General features: G+C 42.9%; 1 protein-coding gene across 1 annotated transcript in view; it reads left to right on the top strand.

The window, feature by feature from the left end:
* Positions 1 to 16666, top strand: part of RSU1 (Ras suppressor protein 1) — a 66699-nt gene extending 50033 nt beyond the window's left edge. The window contains exon 9 of the mRNA XM_035129135.2: positions 16189 to 16666. Coding sequence (XP_034985026.1) covers positions 16189 to 16291 — 103 coding nt within the window. The 3' untranslated portion in view covers positions 16292 to 16666. The remainder of the gene's footprint in view (positions 1 to 16188) is intronic.
* The last annotated feature ends 2517 nt before the right edge of the window (positions 16667 to 19183 follow it).

Raw genomic sequence — 19183 nt, 5'->3', positions numbered from 1 at the left:
AGGGGCGCCATCTCCTAGGGGCCGAGCCCTTTGGGGGCCCTCCAATGTTCAAAGGGGGCAGAGGAGGCTGAGTGGGGAGCTGAACGTGGCACAGCTTCAATGGCCGGCTCCTCCTCCCAATGCTTCGGAGGGGAAGAAACAGGAAAGCTGCCCTTGGCAGGTAGCGGTGGCAGGAGGAGGAGGAGGAGTCGCCAGCCATTGAAGCTGCAGCCACATTTGGCTCCTCCCCCTGGCTTGTCCTGACGTCACACAATGTTGGCCTCCCCCATTCTCCCTCGGAAGTTGGCACCTCTGGTAGGATTTATTCCTAGGTAAAAATGTGTAGGACAGGGTTAGGCTGCTGAGCCTTGGCATCAGTAGCGTGGAGAAAATACTCAGTTCTGTTGGTGAGGCCAGTTCACTGTAAATCTGTGCACCGTCACTCAGAAGTAAGTCTCGTTGTGTTCAATGCATAAGCAAACATTAAGATTGCAGCCTTACTGTTGTTTTATAGCTTACATCTCTCTCTTTCTCTCTGTGTGTGTGTGTAATATTACCCCACATATTATTGTCCGAACGCTTTCCCACTATTTCAGATTTTACATTAGTGTTATGTAAAATACCTTACTTTCCGGGACCTATAAATAATGTAAAGGAAATACGAATGCATAAAACAATGCTCTCTCTTTTTTTTCACTGCACCTAGCTGTAGTCCTTATTTGTTTTCCATATTAAGTACCATTAAAGCAATTTTATAAAGCTAAGGATAAATGCTCTTAACCTATTGGTAATATTGCTTGGTGGATGTTGGCGGCATTATATGTTGTGTGTGTGTGTGTGTGTGTGTGTGTGTGTGTGTGTGTGTGTGTGTGCATGTGGTAAGGAAACTGCTATTCTATTTGAAGGCTTCCCTGAGAAAGATTGTAAACCATTATTTCCCTTTTTTGTGACTTTATGAAACCACGGACCATATAACACTACGAGCGCTATGAACACCCTCCTTTATAGAGAGGATAAACATACGTCGAGCTCATCGCTCATACTCTGGGTGGTAGTCAACCAAATCTTGCTCAGAATAGAACCACTGAAATTAATGGACTTAACTTAGTCATGTTCATGAATTTTGATATGTCTACCCTGAGTAAAATTTGGTTGAATACCATCCTTTGTTTTTTCCCAAAGTACTCTGAAGTCCATCAACTGGAGGCAGGTACGATATAATAGCTTAGAACGGCAGGTGAGCATACATTTAGAATTAAGAGGAAGGACACTTCTGAGTTCATTTCAATCTGGGCAATTGTTTTCAGTATCAAAAATCCATTAAATTAAATCCATTTCACACAAAAATCCATTAAAGGGTTTCTCCAAGTTTTTGTGGTTGTTTCAGCAGCCTTTTTTTTGCGGGGGGGGGGGGGGGAGTTGTTGCTATTGTGGAACAGTTGGGTATACAACTGTTGGTGATCTACTGTAAATCATGCAGAGATCTGCCAGAAGATCACGATCTAACTTCTGCCTGGCCCTTACTTTGTTGTTGTTGTTGTTGTTGTTGTTTAGTCGTGTCCGACTCTTCGTAACCCCATGGACCAGAGCACGCCAGGCACTCCTGTCTTCCACTGCCTCCCGCAGTTTGGTCAAACTCATGTTTGTAGCTTCGAGAACACTGTCCAACCATCTCGTCCTCTGTCGTCCCCTTCTCCTAGTGCCCTCCATCTTTCCCAACATCAGGGTCTTTTCCAGGGAGTCTTCTCTTCTCATGAGGTGTCCAAAGTATTGGACTTATTTGACCCTAAACTCAGGCTTTCTTTCATCCCCTCAGACTTGACTTCCCACATAATATCAAAGCTCTTTTTAGTTCTTTCTCCATCACTTAAGAGGGGCTAAACTTGATTCACCAGATGCAGAGTGTAGTGAGGGTCAGAGTGCGGCTCACACATGCAAGCTCTCCCCCCCCTACCTATTTCTACATGACTGTATGCACAAGCACACTACTGATTGGAGAGGTTGAATGCTCTGCTTCGTTGTTTGTATTTCTATGCTGCTTTCCATTCGTATGAATTCCAAAAGTGGCTTGCAAACAATAAATACCAACAACAGATAAGCACAGTAGAGCATCTCAGTTACAGGGAAAAACAATTACAACCCCTAGACCGTTAAGAGCTGACCCTTCCAAGTCACTTAGTCGAGCCTATCCAGACATGTGAAATGTTAACATGTGTCTCTATCTGGTTTTTAGCTCATCATTGGTTGTAATTTTTTAATTGTTTTAAATATAAGTAGTCTGAACAGTGCTACATTCCCCCAGACCTCATCTACAGTCTCAATACCATTCATGCTACTCAGTTACCGTATTTAAAATACACTGACCAATGTGTGTGTGTAACCAGCTAAGAGAGCAATTGTGATTCTTGTTACTTCAACAGATGGCTGTGATCACAGAACAGGCTGCCACTTGACTCCTACCGTAGCATTGCCTGGTTCACAATCCTCATTTCTTCCTTCATGCAGTTGTAGATGCAGTCTTATGGAAAAATAAGGTTTGGCCGGGGGGGGGGGTAAATTTGGCCCTCTAGTTCACATAATAATTTTTTGTTGGTTATTTTTACCCCTAATGTACAGAAGAGCAGGATGCGAACACAATGCCATAGTAAGCAATCACATGCAACCTGAGGACCGCACTGACATTTGGTAATCCTCCAAAGCCAGTGGGTGGTACGGTCATTGCACACTCAGTTGCATATGGGAGCAAGCACCCACCTCATACTTGTCAAGCATTTATTATGATTGATTGATTGAGTTTATATACCGCCCTATACCCAGAGTTCTCAGGGCGGTTCACAGAAAAGATCACAACATATATAATCAGAATAAAAACAACAACCCGATAACACACACACACACACACAGAGCCACATTTTAAAAGGGTATAGGATGTCAAACAGATCAACCAAAGGCCTGGTTTAAAATGAATGTTTTTGCCTGGCACCTAAAGGTGTGTAATGAAGGCACCAGGCAAACTTCCATTGGGAGAGCATTCCACAGATGGGGAGCCACTGCAGAGAAGGCCTGTTCTCATGTTGCCATTTAGCTCTGCACACACATCTCTGCCCCAGCTGAAGCTTCCAAACTGTCGTCTGCAGCTACTTTGATAGTTAAGCTGAGTTTTGAAGGTTAGTAAAGTAAAGGGACGATTAATCCTTGTGTGGTCCTCAGCATGTTCCACTGATGTTTTATTTTAGTGAAAATTTGCCTTTTGGGGTCCCACTTATTTCGTGTTCACATTGCGCTCACTCTTTCTTTCTTTCTTTCTCTCTTTCTCTCTCTCTCCCTCTGTGTGTGTGTGTGCGTAAGTGGCACAGGTTGAAATGCCTCCTGCTGTTGTCTGGCCCAAGCGATTTAATGAATGCCTTTGCCACAATACAGTATCAGACTTTCATCTGAAGGCTGTAAACATTTTTCAGATCTGTTTCAGATCGCCATGCATCTAGCTGAAATTTCCCCTCTAGCTGAAGCCTATCCATCATTCTTAAGGCTATCTAATATCCTCCTTTTTTCTATTCAATGAGATGATATCTTATTATCCTTTTCACTGAGTCACCGTATTTTATGTGTTCAGCTGACATTGTCCGTTTGTATCTCCTTCAGTTCAGATAGCTGTGCATCACGGGACACAGAATTCCCCAAACCTAAGATTATGGCATAAGGTTATAGCACATGGGGATATTGTGCTGCACATGACCACCCTTAGCTGTGAGTGATATTGAGAGATATCAGATGACAGCAGGTTTTATTGATAGTCAAAAGGAGTATCTGTATATATGTGTGTATATGTATACATAGGATTCAGCCTTGTTTAAGTGCTGAAAGCACTCTGAATAGTAATTTAGGGAGAGGGAGCATCCACCATTTGTGGGCCTTTAATCAAATTGTCACTTTATATGTATACACAGTCTGATAGTAATGCTTTCAAACAGTGCAAGAGCTCCAGTGTGGCATCTTATGGGCTTATGCGCTGATTGTAGCGCATGAGCCTCCAAATAACACACTTTGACAGGCTGGCGGAAGGGCACCAGCAATGACTGCAGCTGGAAACCTGGAATTGGTTTCCACCTGCTGCTTAACTTTGTCCAACACCTTTGTGGACATGCTAAAGCAGGGGTGTGGCTTCCGGACATTGTTGGACTCCAGTTCGCATCAGGCCCAGCCAGTGTGGCCAATGTCTTGGCATGATGAGAGATGCAGTCTCGCAACAGAGGGCTGATCCTTTTCTCCATAGTGAGTCAAAAGCAGCTGAAGGCAGGGGTGCCTTTTAGACATTTTAAAGCATCTATGCTTCATATATAAAGCTATGGTTTTCCCAGTAGTGATGTATGGAAGTGAGAGCTGGACCATAAAGAAGGCTGATCGCCGAAGAATTGATGCTTTTGAATTATGGTGCTGGAGGAGACTCTTGAGAGTCCCATGGACTGCAAGAAGATCAAACCTATCCATTCTGAAGGAAATCAGCCCTGAGCGCTCACTGGAAGGACAGATCGTGAAGCTGAGGCTCCAATACTTTGGCCACCTCATGAGAAGAGAAGACTCCCTGGAAAAGACCCTGATTCTAGGAAAGATTGAGGGCACAAGGAGAAGGGGACAACAGAGGATGAGATGGTTGGACAGTGTTCTCGAAGCTACGAACATGCGTCTGAGCAAACTGCGGGAGGCAGTGGAAGACAGGAGTGCCTGGTCCATGGGGTCACGAAGAGTCGGACACGACTAAACGACTAAACAAACAAACAAGCTCCATATATTACTGTAATAAAGAACCACAGAAAGGAAAGGAAGTGCCTCAGCATATGAACAGAAGAAGTGGGCTTGGACCAGGTCCATCTAGCTCAATATTGCAGACTCTGACTGGCGGCAGCTCTTTGGTGACCCTAGTAGAGAGAGGTCTGCTGCTACCAAGTCCTTTTTGGAGAAGCCAAGGGCCCTTCCGTCTGCAGTACATGTGCTCTGCTCACTGCCCAAGATCGCAAAAGGGATTACTCAAAAAGAAGTAAGTGAGGCTCCTTTTGCCTTCTAAGCTCCAGTTCAATGTCTGCCTTGGACCTCACGCCAGCAAGCAGCAGCAGCTGCCAATGCCATTATCTGAACCTATCGTTGGGGATGACAGTAATGAACATCAAGTCACTTATCAGCTAATTCAATCTCAGTGGAAGCTCATTACCAATCAATAATACCTCTTCCTGAGTTCTAGCATTTGTAAGCCAAGTGGAAATATCTGGTGCGCTTTGAAATCTGGAAGTTGTTTTTATTTGTATTGGGAGATTATTATTTTTTTGTATATATTTCCACAGCCAAAATTAACACATTTTTAAAAGGCGTGGCTGCTTAGCTACCTTTTGTGATAGGGATGAGCGTCTTTGGTGGAGATGAGAATTCTGCAAGGACCACATAGGTGCATTTGCATGGAAGTGGCTGATGCCCTGGTGGCTATCAAAGCCACTGCAATTTACAAGACATGATTAGATTGGGGTATTTACATTTTCAGTTACTCTGATAAGGTGTTAGTTCCCAGTTGAAAATAATGCATATTGTGCTGCAAGTGGGGGGAAATGTGTTGCGGTTAGTTACATAAACTGTATACTCATCTTCACTTATATACCTGATTATAAGAAATACTTGAGGTTGCTCCAATAAATGATATCACCTTGCCTGTTTTGCATCTGCTATTCTCAAACTCTAACGATGCAGGGACCGTCTGTACCAGTTTTAATTAAATACAGAATTTGAAGTAGATGCAGCCAAATAATCAAAGGCATCAACAGCTCAATGTATCAGAAATATATATTCAAATTTTTCTATGTGTTGAGAATTTGTCCTTGCTGGGTCCTGATCAGAAGCAAAGTTAAATGGAAATAAGTATTATGGATTTCACTGGAATTTGATTCCAAATAAGCATATCTGTGATTCCAGCCCCTTTCACTGCTTTTTCTCCAAGCTTGAAGAGAGTATTTTAAAAAAATATATGAACTTTACATGGCAATTTTGTAGCCTAGTGGACATTCAATATAAAATGATTTTATATCATAGTAGCAGGTGTGTTTGGTGCTAAACCACCCTGGGAAGGAAAATATACTGCATGTACCTTGCTTAAAAAATACAGCCTGTGAGCATTTATGTTTTAATTCAAGTTAAGATAAAATAGGAATTGATGTTACGGAGTGTCAGTGTGAGGTGTTGCACAGTAGTAAATATTTGAGCATCGGCAGACAGTTAAAGTAGGAAAAACCAGGACCAATTCTTAAAGTCGATAACGTTGTCACAAACTTTGCAGAATTAAGTTGTTTGACTGTCTTTCCCTAGTGATTTGGCTGCAGTTTGAAATGTCTTTGCATTAAGATTTCATGCTTGGGTCTCTACTCTCTATGATCATCAATCAGCAGATGAACACATCAAGGGTCCCTGTCTCTCTCTCTTTTTGTAGGATTAGTTAAATGCGTTGGCAGACATATGAGAAACATTTGGTATTCCTGTGCACCTATATATATATGAGCAGAAACATTCCTTCTACCTGAAGCTGCAACACATATTTAACTTGTATGATTAATCAATATCCCTGCATTAGAAGAACAGATATAAAACTCTTTTATGTACCAAAGCTTTCAGGGTTACCAACAGTAAACCACAGCAAGTGGTTCTCAAGCATTCAGCCAAGGGAATTGGATAGTAATACTTTTCAGTGACAGTATAAATGAACAGATAAAATAGCCAGGTAAGAAGAACGTACACTGACCCAGCTAGGATGAACACTTGAGACTTCACAAAGCACGGTTTATGAATGAGTGCTGGGGCCAGGCTCCCCTCCCTCCTCCTGTCAGACATTGGCTTTGGCACAAGGATCCAGGTTTATAATGCCCCCTCCTGTCTGAATCTGAGAACTCTGGGAGTAGGGAGGAACCAAGTGAGAACACTGGGCATGTGTGTGCTAAACCATTATGTATGGCTTACCATGACATCCAAACACTGCAACTGACACTGTTTGAGTGCCTTACACCTGTGTTACATTCATGAGTGTCAATGCATAGGAGATCCTGTCACTCCCAACTTAACTCTTTATCACATAGGCCTGCGATAGAGGAAACAGTCTTGGGGAAAGGCAAATCCATGCCACAGGGTTTCTTATACAAGCATCCCATTTTCATCCCTGACTCTGGTGAACCACAGCACCTACACATGGTTTGGGTGGCATATAAGTAATAGATTATGATTATTATGCCGCCCATCTGACTGGGTTGCCACAGCCACTCTGGGCAGCTTTCAGCAATTATAAAACCACAATGAAACATCAAACATTAAATACGGCATTCCCTATACTGGGCTGCCTTCAGAGGTCTTCTAAAAGTTGTATAGTTATAAAAAGGTAAAGTACCCCTGGACGGTTAAGTCCAGTCAAAGGTGACTATGGGGTTCCAGCGCTCATCTCACTTTCAGGCCGAGGGAGCGGGCATTTGTCCACAGGCAGCTTTCCAGGTCATGCGGCCAGCATGACTCAACTGCTACTGGCACACAGAGGACTATGATGAGTGCACAGAAATGCTGTTTACCGTCCCGCCACAGTGGTACCTATTTATCTACTTGCACTGGCATGCTTTCGAACTGCTAGGTTGGCAGGAGCTGGGACAGAGCAACGGGAGCTCACCCCGTCGCGGGGATTCGAACCGCCGACCTTCCGATCAGCAAGCCCAAGAGGCTCAGTGGTTTAGACCACAGCGCCACCCTTGTATAGTTATATATCACCTTGACAGGGCAGGTGCAACTTCCAAGAAGGCCCTCTGCCTGGTTCCCTGTAACCGTGCAATGAGGGAACCACCAAAAGGCCCTCAGAGCTGGATCTGAGTGTCTGGGCTGAACAATGGGAGTGGAGATGCTCCTTCAGATACAGGGCCAAGGTCATTTAGGGCTTTAAAGGTCAGCACCAACACTTTGAATTGTGCTAGCGAAATATAGGGTGGGCTGGCACTACAAGTATGCTCCATGAACACACTGAGATACATAAAAGCTTCAGGATGGATCACCTTGGTACACCCAATGATTTGATTATTCCTCCTAATTTTGATGTGTTCCAGTTCATTATCTTCTATGTAGCCCTTAGAGACCTAAGACAATCTAGAAAGCTAACTATCGGAACGTGAGCAATGCTAACACCTCTGGCACTGTCTCTGTTTGCTTATTGCTCAGTTACAATTTTAACACGATCATTTTAAGTAACAACGAGACGATTATGTTCCATGTTTATTCCCCCCACCCCTCCTCCTGAAAAAAATGTAACAAACGCAGGGGGGAAAAATCTTATGAGAACTAATGGAGAAATATCCGAGAGGCTTAACTTATGATCTGTGTTCATTACAGCAAGTGACATTTTCACTGCAGTTTTACTATAAAGATTGGCTGGCACAGAGGGAGAGTCACACCCGAATAAACTCTCAATCAGTCTTACCTCCATGGTGATAGGTTATGAAGAATTGCTGAGGCCCTTCATAATGTCTGTATCATTCCTTAATTGATGGTGGGTTGCTTGGCTTTGAAAGTGCTGAGGAATAAGTGGAAGGACCCCCTTTGCAACCTGTACAGTTTTGACACAGTCATGCGGATTACTCATATGTACAACCCTGACACTCTACTGATAATGGGACAGATAATGGGAGCAGCTGCTAATTAGCAGGCTCTTCTCCACAAGGCCTCAGTGGTGATCTTGTGCTTTCGCGAGTGTTTTTGTTTTGTGAGATGTAAAACAACAACAAACAAAGAAACATCGTGCCATGCTATTTAAAATGTGAATTCAAAATTGGGTCTGGGAATTACCATGGGATTGGAGCCTATATCTAATCACCCTTGTTATGTATTTTCAGGCTTGTAAATATGACTTTGTATCCCACACTCTAGGCTTTCTACTCTCATGTAATGTGGGCCATGGCAACGGGAAGAGAGCAGCACTAATCCCACCGAACATATAATGCAAAACTAGAATCCTTCTTCCTCAAATTGGGGCTATATTTGCAGCTGGCACTCTCCCTTGCACAGAGCGTCCAGCCATACTATTGGAAAAGCTTTCCAACTTTTGACAGTTTTCTGTCCATTTTTAAGAGAGAAAGAGAGATCCTGCAATAACATAAGAACATCACAGGCCATATCCAGGCAGCCTAGAAGCAAGCTGATTTTTCTAGATCCAATCAGGATTTCAGTCAGGGTTTGGGCCTGGTTTTGGCACAGAAACTGCTTTTGGTATAATGACAGATGTAAGAGTGGCAGGGGAAATGTGCTCCTGTTAATTCTCCTTGACCTCTCAGCCGCTTCTGATATGATCAACCATGGTAGTCTTCTGGAGCAACTGTCTGAGTTGGGGTAGGTGGCACCACTTTGCGGTGGTTCTGGTCCTACTTGGGTAGTCATCTCCAGAGGGTGATGTTGGAGGAGTTCTCTTTGGCCCTGTGGAGCCTTCATTGTGAGGTTCTCAGGGTTTTATTTTATCCCTCATGCTGTTTAGCATCTACATCAGGTATCCCCAAACTGCGGCCCTCCAGATGTTTTGGCCTACAACTCCCATGATCCCTAGATAACAGGACCAGTGGTCGGGGAAGATAGGAATTGTAGTCTGGAGGGCATCTGGAGGGCCGAAGTTTGGGGATGCCTGATCTACATGAAACTACTGAGTGGGGTCATCTGGAGTTTGGGAGTACGTTGTCAGCTATATGCTGGTGACACACAGCTCTACTTCTCCTTTACTTTTGCAGGTGTGGCAGTGGATGTGCTGGACCGTTGTCTTGTCTCAGTAATGGACTAGATGAGAGCTAATAAACAAGCTTAATCCAGATAAGACTGAACCGCTGCTGGTGGGCAGTTCCCTAGACTGGATGGATAGGAGGTTGCCTGCTCTTGATGGGGTTACACTTCCTCTGAAGGAGCAGGTATGCTGCTTGGGGGTACTCCTAGAACTTTTGCTGCCGCCTGATGTCACAGTGAAGTCAGGTGACTGGTTTTCGCCCACACAATAAAGCACATGATGCTCTTCTAGCTGAGTGACACCAGTGGGTATAATAGGGCCAGCCATCTAGAGGTAATTCGGATTCTTCTGGGCCACAAGACTATAGAGGTGGACTGGCCCTGCTACGCAAGAATTGCCCATTTACCTAAATAACCAAATGATAGACCCCATTTTGCTCTGTGGGCAAAGTTTTTGGAAGGCAACCACCAGGGGAGTCAAGGCTTTTGAGGGCGGTAGCCCTGCTTGAGAATGCAAAAGAATGTGTGAGGGCTCAAGCACTGCAGAGAGTGATAGAGAAGTGTGCAACAACCCCATGTCCCCATATGTCCAGGATTTCCCAGACATAGCCAGAATACTGCAGTATCCGGGTGGAAATCGCTAAAATGCCTGGGAAAATCCGGACATACGACAACCTATGTTGGCAGTGTTGTTTTGGGTGGTTTTTCTTAAAAATAGCTCAGAAACTTCAACAACTTTGAAAAAAAAAACCCTCAACAACCTGTGTGTCCGGATTTTCACTTTTTTAAATATAGCAATATATGGCCCTCCCTTCCCCTCCTGAGCTTTCCCGTTAAACACAGAAGTCTCAAGGCAGAGTCGTAACTGGCACAGCATATCAGTAACATTGCCACCCCCTTCCTGCCCATTTTGAAATACAGTAGTACCTCTGGTTAGGAACTTAATTCGTTCCGGAGGTCCGTTCTTAACCTGAAGCACCACTTTAGCTAATGGGGCCTCCCGCTGCCACCGCGCCGCCATGGCACGATTTCTGTTCTCAACCTGAAGCAAAGTTCTTAACCCAAGGTACTATTTCTGGATTTGCGGAGTCTGTAACCGGAAGTGTTTGTAAGCCGAGGTACTACTGTTCATGCTTGGTTTTTGTAAAAGACCAAATGATGAAAAATTTGTTTTAGTCGTTTAGTCGTGTCCGACTCTTCGTGACCCCATGGACCATAGCACGCCAGGCACTCCTGTCTTGCACTGCCTCCCGCAGTTTGGTCAAACTCATGTTCGTAGCTTTGAGAACACTGTCCAACCATCTCGTCCTCTGTCATCCCCTCCTCCTAGTGCCCTCAATCTTTCCCAACATCAGGGTCTTTTCCAAGGATTCTTCTCTTCTCATGAGGTGGCCAAAGTATTGGAGCCTCAGCTTCACGATCTGTCCTTCCAGGGAGCACTCAGGGCTGATTTCCTTAAGAATTGATAGGTTTGATCTTCTTGCAGTCCATGGGACTCTCAAGAGTCTCCTCCAGCACCATAATTCAAAATATGAAAATATAGGTGCGTTATTGCAGAATAGGCCAAAATATTGTGGCATCAAGCAAACATGATGAAATAACAAGGACAGACGAGGACGCCTGAGAGACTTTAGCACCTTATTACATTGGACTTTTTGCACACTGAACGTTGCACTTTTTGAGCCTTATCCGCCTCTTCAGAAACATTTGCATATGTGTTATGTATTCCATCCCCTCCGGTGTTGCATATATATATATATGATTTAGTGCTTTCACGGTTTTTGTTATTTCTATACAACGTGATGAAATAAGTCTGAGGCAGGCTAGAGAGCAGCAATGTCTCCATTCTGAAATCTGCAGGAAAATTTTCATTCTGCTGTGCAAGTTATTCCACTCGGGCATAGTGCTAAAGCACCTAAAAACGGCACTTTCTCCAGAACCGAGTATGTGGCTTAACCATGCAGTGAGAAATGAATGCATCTTCCCAGAGAAGCATAAACCTCCTATTTCTAAGGTGGCGTCTTGCATTGCCACATTTTCATAATGGGGATGATAATAATCATTAATAATAATAGTTTCAGCTGATTTTGAATGGAACAGTCTAACTCATGCACAAACATGTAGAGCTTTTCCCCCAAGAGCATCGTATCTATTTGTAGTCGAGTTTGCTCTGGTCCCCTTTCAGCCCAACCATTTCAAAAAGGCATAAGCTTTGGCCTGTTGACATTTTCAGTGCTTCGCAAAGGGAACTGAACTGGGAGTGGAATTACTTTCAAAATATTTTCCCATTTTCCAGCCCCTTTAATAGCCCTTGTTAAAGTTATAAGCCTTAATAAAAGGATTTATAGCTTCAGTGTCTGAGGTTTTCAGGCCTCTTGATTTATGCTTTAAATTGCAGCATTTAGCACTTCGCACTTTAATTTAGACAGATCACCTATTTTCTTAAATGCTTAAGTAATGTACCAAGCTGCAGTTATTGATTCTCTCTGCATTTATTACAAAGGAGGCTGCATTTGCCCTTTCCTCCTGGGGATGCCCCTCCTGAACTGCAGGCTTGCTAGTGACAGCTTAGGCCCCTGATACATAACCAAAGACCTTGCCTAATATCCCTGCAACTGCTCAGGGAATTTTTATTAAGTAAAGGCATCATTAAAGTGGACAGAATGATGAAGTTTAATGAGCATCTTTCTCCCTTATTGTTAGTTTTGCTGTAGCAGCCAGAGTGTTCTCATTTGTTACCCTCAGTGGGGCAGGGTAGAGATTGCACGGTGTTTCTTTGGATACCTTTTTTCGTTTCGTTTATAGATTTGCATATTATATACACTTGTGTGCTGTTGCAGAGTGTATTTATAACCAGACTCTATGGCAAAGAAAAACCCAGAAAATCTTCTTATGGAGGGTTTCGTTTTTTGGTGTGTTTTTTTAAAAGTATTTTCAGACTGACATTAAATCCTCTAGAAAACTATTTGCCCTTTTCCTTAATGAGGAATCTGCACACAATGCGGCGGGTCTGGCTGCATCGTTGTTTAGAGAGGCCGTGCCATTTATCAGTTACGATTATAGCGCCAACAACTTTTTAGTTGCCACACAGCATAATTACAGATGTCTGAAGAACATGAAATCTTGGTTTTATGCTATGATCTCATTATTGCTCTGCGGAGATTTGCATAGAGCATCCCGTTTAAAAATCACCATCTCCGCACCAACTGGCCGTTGTGGGGAAGAGTAATTTGCAAGCTAGTCTTTTAACTTGGCCTTATATAATCAACAGCTAATGTGTGAACATGTACTGGTAGCACTAACAAGAAGGACAAATGGAAACTTGTTAGGATTCAGTGTATTTTATTTTATTTTTACATTTTAAATACGTAATATTCAGAGTTTCTTTGCACACTGTAGATTCTGATACTTGCACACACATAAAGGTAAAAGGACCCCTGACCATCAGGTCCAGTCGTGACCGACTCTGGGGTTGCGGCGCTCATCTCGCATTATTGGCCGAGGGAGCCAGCGTACAGCTTCCAGGTCATGTGGCCAGCATGACGAAGCCGCTTCTGGCGAACCAGAGCAACGCACAGAAATGCCGTTTACCTTCCCGCTGTAGCGGTCCCTATTTATCTACTTGCACTTTGACGTGCTTTCGAACTGCTAGGTTGGCAGGAGCTGGGACCAAGCAACGGGAACTCACCCCATCGCAGGGATTCGAACCGCCGACCTTCTGATCAGCAAGCCCTAGGCTCTGTGGTTTAACCCACAGCACCACCTGTGATATACATATATCTGAGGATAGAATCATTAGAAATGCCCCTCTCTATGCTTGTTCTCTTGGCTTTTGCACACACACTCAAGGGTCAAGCAGTCCAACCTAGATAGTTGTGTCCCCTGCACTATAAGTGGCTGCCTACTCAGAATTTGTTCTGCGATCCTTATCTTACCATCCTGTTATTGCAAATCATTAATGAATAACTTTTATTGTTGCCTCCATGTTATCATGGTTACATATGAGAGTCTCTCTTTGCCAGCATATTCACCGAAGAGAGCCTGGAATGCAATTCTAAGTTGCTTTGAGACATTTTATGTAGTAACTGGTGAATAATGCAAATAATAATAATTACTAGTTTACTTTATGATGACACTTGCTGAGAAGAACAGATGTTTGGAGTTCATCTGTTTCTTTGAAGCGCTGAGACTGCAGTCCTAACCCCACTTACCTGGGAGTAAGCCTTATTGAACCCCCAACTCTGATAGCATGGTTGATGGTATTGAAAGCTGCTGAGAAGTTGACGAGCATTGACAGGGAACTGTTTCCCTTGTCTCTCTCCCATCATACAGGGTGATCAAAGCAGTTTTGGGGCCAAGATCAGGCCTAAACCCCAATTGAAATGGATCTAGAAAACCAGTTTCCTCCAAGACCACCTAGATCTTCGGTCCATAACCAACTGATCAAGAACCTTGGCCCAACATCTGGAGGGCCACAGGTTTTCCCAACCCTTGTCTGCACTGATTGGCAACAGCTCTCAAACAGGTCTCTCCCAGATCTACCTGGAGATGCTAAGAATTGAGCATGGAATTTTTTTTAACATAGTTCATGTGATCTGCAGCTGAGTTACAGCCCTTCCCCAATGCCCTTACTTCTAGAATGTGACTATTTGGCTTTTTAAAGAAGATAGAATAAAGAGTAATTCATTCTGACGGCTGTGTGTCAGACTTGGTTGAGAATATGTTTGCATACAACAGGTGCCGGGTTTTTCTTGAGCTATTCCCATCACTTCCGCCAGAGCAGGAAAAGTTTTGGGATCGCTTTTCTTTCTTGACATGCAGAGTATCTTCCAAAAGGTTCTTTGTCAACAGAGCAAGTTTACATTTGTATCCTGTTTTGTCTCAAAGGCTTTTAATTTTGCTTTAAGTAGGAATTACTCATAAATTATCCATTAATTGCTCTCTGGTGTTCAGTGTAAATCCTCTCAGCCTTAGAGTCCATTTAGCTTTCCTGTGAGTGCCAGCAATCTTAATTGTAGGATACTTCGTCAACATTTAATCAGGGGTCTGTATTAATGTGGCATTGATGTGTTGGTAGCTCTCTTGCAACAATCCATCATGTGTGAGCAGGCAGAGAAGACTCTGACACCATTGCTCTGTGTCACTTTATCAAGCCCTCGAGTATTCTGGTTACGCAGCCAGTTCACTCTCTGTTACATCGACATTCCATCTTGCCAATTCAACCCAATTTTTGTCAATGTCTCCAAGGTTAAGAATTTAAGAAGCCTGGATCTTCCTTCAGCAAAACTGTTGTGTAAAAACTCTTATGCTTTGGCTTCGAAGTGGTAGAAATGTCATAGCATGCAGAACTAGTTTTTTAAAAAATAGATAGATGATAGATAGATAGATAGATAGATAGATAGATTACTATTCAAATTTTAACAACAAAAACAAATAGAACATGAACTTAATACAAACAAATTGCTGGCATATGTTACACAATACGATCACGTCTTAGAACAAGAGTAGCCAGCCTGGTCCCCCTCCAGATGATGGGCCTGCAACTGCTATCAGCCCCAGCCAACATGGTTTATGGTCATGGATGGTGGGAACTCAAGTCTACCACTTTGGCTACCCTCGTCTTAGACTTAGAAGGTGGGGGGGGGGGTGTCACAGCACAGAACCGACCTTGAAATCCCATTTCCGAGTTCAAGCAAGCAGGAGTAAATCCTTCCAACGCATTATTTATGTTTCCAGCAATTTGCCGTCACATTCCTCGTGGTTGATGAACATTATGAACACCCAGCACGGTCCACAGAATGGGTCATTCTGACCACCCGCCCACCCTGCACAAGTTTATTCTGCTTTAATTTCTCTGCCTGTGTCAACTACGAACCCTTTCCCATCAGCCTCCCCTTGTGAAGGACTGCAAGAAACCTGGGATGAACCACTGCCCAAATGGTGGTGTCCAGTGGGGCAGTGATTCTTTGGGGCAGCTGAGGCCTAGATATTTGATCAGACTAGTTGGATCCTTGTTTAATGGATAAACAAGCCTTGGGATGTATTGGATAAACAAGCCTTGGGATGTATTTTTCTCAATGTTGTAAGCAGCTTTGAGTATATTATATTAATAATAATAATAATAATAATAATAATAATAATAATAATAATATTGCAAGACAACAGCATACATATGGAACAATGATGTATGGAGAATGGGCTCATTGCCAGTGAGCCATGTCCAACACAATCACAAATGGAGGATGAGGTGGTTGTCAGGACTGATAATTTTTAATAAAACGATACACTTGTTTACTAAGCCTCCCTGACTCCCATCAGGGGAAAAAGCTGGGTATAACTAAATTAATAATGATGATGATAGTAGTACTGTAATAATTGTTTTATATGCTGCACTTGAGTTCAGGGAAGGTACTAAACATGTTCCTTCTGTTCCTTGTTTCTCCATAGCCTTTATGGCAGACACATGCAGGCGAACCCCGAACCACCCAAAAAGAACAATGATAAGTCCAAGAAGATCAGCCGGAAGCCCTTAGCTGCCAAGAACAAATAAGCCGCCTGTATTCACCATTCTTCTAATTCTATTTTATTTTATTTTTTTGCATGTCCAATTCTTTTATATACTTTTTTGCTAGCAGAAATGGATGTTTTATAAAATAAACACAAGAATACCTTTTTATATCCACAGCTACTCACAAAGTGTAAACTGCATTGGCTGAGTAATCCATTATAATTATGTATTAATTTCTGCTTAAATCATATAGCCGTTTGATCCAATGTAAACCACTTTATTGACTCTCAAAACATGTATGAAATGTACTTTTGGCTTAACTAATTCACACAGCTGGCTACACTTTATTGCAGCACCAAACTGTGTCTCAATCATATTTTATGTAATACTCCTGAATAAAATCATTTTTGTACCATATGTTGCTTTCTTCTCCCCTTTCCTGGATTTTGTGGCATGTTTCATTTGTATTAGAGAGGAAGTAGGTACAGTCATACCTCGGTTTAAGTACGCCTCCGTTTGAGTATTTTCAGTTTAAGTACTCCACGGACCTGTCTGGAACGGATTAATCCACTTTCCATTACTTTCAATGGGAAAGTTCGCTTCAGGTTAAGTACATTTCAAGTTAAGTACAGACTTCCGGAACCAATTGTGTTTATAAACCGAGGTACCACTGTACAGTTATACGTGGTACGGCTTTTTAAGTGCATTTTTTAAAAAATTGCATTTAAGTGCATTTGAAAAAAATATGGGCAAACACAGGCTGCATCTACACAGCTATTAAAAAATGTTCTGAAAATGCTCTGAAAAAAACCGTTTAAAAACTTACAATGGAAAATGTCAGAGTTCCGATTTTAGCTCTACAGCACCATCTGGTGTCATGGTGTTATAACACATTTATAATGTTACCTACTGTGGACTCTGCTACATTAGTAAAAATATAAGGAGACCCATTAAGCTGCTTTATCTTGAGTCAGTCCATTGGTCCATCTAGACCAGTAAAATCCTATCTGACTGACAAAGGCTCTCAGTTATCTTGTGCAGAGCCCTTTTCCAGCAAAAAAGGGGCTAAGAATTGTATCCAACCAAGTTCTACTCGGACCCACGGAATGAATCAAAGGTAGGTAGCCGTCTTGGTCTGCCATAGCTGAAACAAAATAAAAAACATTCCTTCCAGTAGCACCTTAGAGACCAACTAAGTTTGTCATTGGTATGAGCTTTCGTGTGCGTGTATCTGAAGAAGTGTGCATGCACACGAAAGCTCATACCAATGACAAACTTAGTTAGTCTCTAAGGTGCTACTGGAAGGAATTTTTTTATTTTGAATGAATCAAAGTTAGTCCTGACCATTGATTTCAGTAGGTCTACTCTGAGTGTATCAAACATTGGCAACAACTGCAAGCTTCATCTTTTTAGTACTATTAGGGAACCTCATTTAAAACATGGCGCTTTCTGCGTAAGACGTGATAAATTTTAATCAGCTTCTCTCCTTTCTTATTGGTGTGTCTCAATGCTTTCCTTGAACATCCTCCCACTTTTCCCTGTAAATTTGGGTGGGAAATGGGGAAATGTTATCACTAAGGAGGGCTACCAGCTGCTAGAGGCTTTTCTTAAAGAAACTTTACCATTTGAAGAAAAAACTTTCTGCCAATGTTGAATTGTCTTTTAATGTAGCTAAAAAGAGAGGAGCCTAAATAGAATTTAATCTCCTCTGTAAAGAAAGGAATAAAGAAAAGAAACTTGGATCGAAAAATTGTTCTAAATTAGTGTGTGGATTTTACCGAAGGAAATATTTTTATCTACATAACGCCTGCTCCACATCCAGACCTAGAAATCATAGTTGGGAGGTGATTAAGCAGCTGACATCTATATCTGAGACAATGTCTCCTTCCCACTTTTTTAAAAAAAATAAAAATAAAATATGGTGGCACTACATAAAAACGACAAGTAAAGTTTCCATCTGGTAGGAGTCTTAACAGCTAAACAAAAAAAAAATGTGCAGTCATAAATTGTGCTCTAAAACCTGTGTTTTCCCCCTCTTAAATTCAAGATCTTTGCAACCTGTTGCAAACCTTTTCAGATCTTTTGGCATGTTGGGGGGGGGGGGAGATATCAGCCCAGACTACATTTTGGTTTTGCATTAAATATGTAACAAAAGCTGTGGGGGGAAAGGAGAAAGATTTATACGATCTGAAGAGAAACCAGATTCCGACTCAAAAACACCAGACCTGGACCTTTAACAAAGACTGCATAGGCCACGTACCTTTAAAAGCACATTTGAAGTCCCAGGGGTGATAGGAATCTGGGAGTCCCAACAACTTCTGGGGGGGGGGGACAGGTTCCCCTCCCGTGATCTACACACAAAACGGATGCATTAGCAGTCTTGTGGAAACATGAAGCTTTGCAGAAGTACAACAAATTTTTGGTGGGGAGGGGGGGACCGAAGGTGGGGGAGGAGCTCCAAACAACCAATGACTGGAAACCAAGTGGGAGAGGGGATGGAAAGGACTATTGGAGAGGAGGGCACAGGCAACTGGCTGCCACAATGAACAGGAGCACTCCATGCTGCAAGCGTTCCCCCAAAATAAAATAATAATAATAAATTCCTATCTCAGCTTTCCTCCAAGGCGCTCAAAGTGTCCTACATAGTTGTTTCTTTCTCCCTCCCCAATTTTACCCTCTAAAGCAGGCATCCCCAAACTCAGCCCTCCAGCTCTTTTGGGACTACAACTCCCATCAGCCCTGACCACTGGTCCTGTTAGCTAGGGATGATGGGAGTTGTAGTCCCAAAACAGCTGGAGGGCAGAGTTTGGGGGTTGCCTGCTCTAAAGAAGGTAGGCTAGGCTGAGAGACAGTGACTGTCCCAAGGGTCACGTGAGCTTCATGGTTCAGCAGGGATTTGAACTCGGGTCTCCCAGGTTCCTAAGCCAGCACCCC

Source organism: Zootoca vivipara, chromosome 12, assembly GCF_963506605.1.
Source record: "Zootoca vivipara chromosome 12, rZooViv1.1, whole genome shotgun sequence".
NCBI lineage: Eukaryota > Metazoa > Chordata > Lepidosauria > Squamata > Lacertidae > Zootoca > Zootoca vivipara.
Note: the sequence above shows the minus strand (reverse complement) of the source record. Positions and strands in the feature narration are given on the sequence as shown.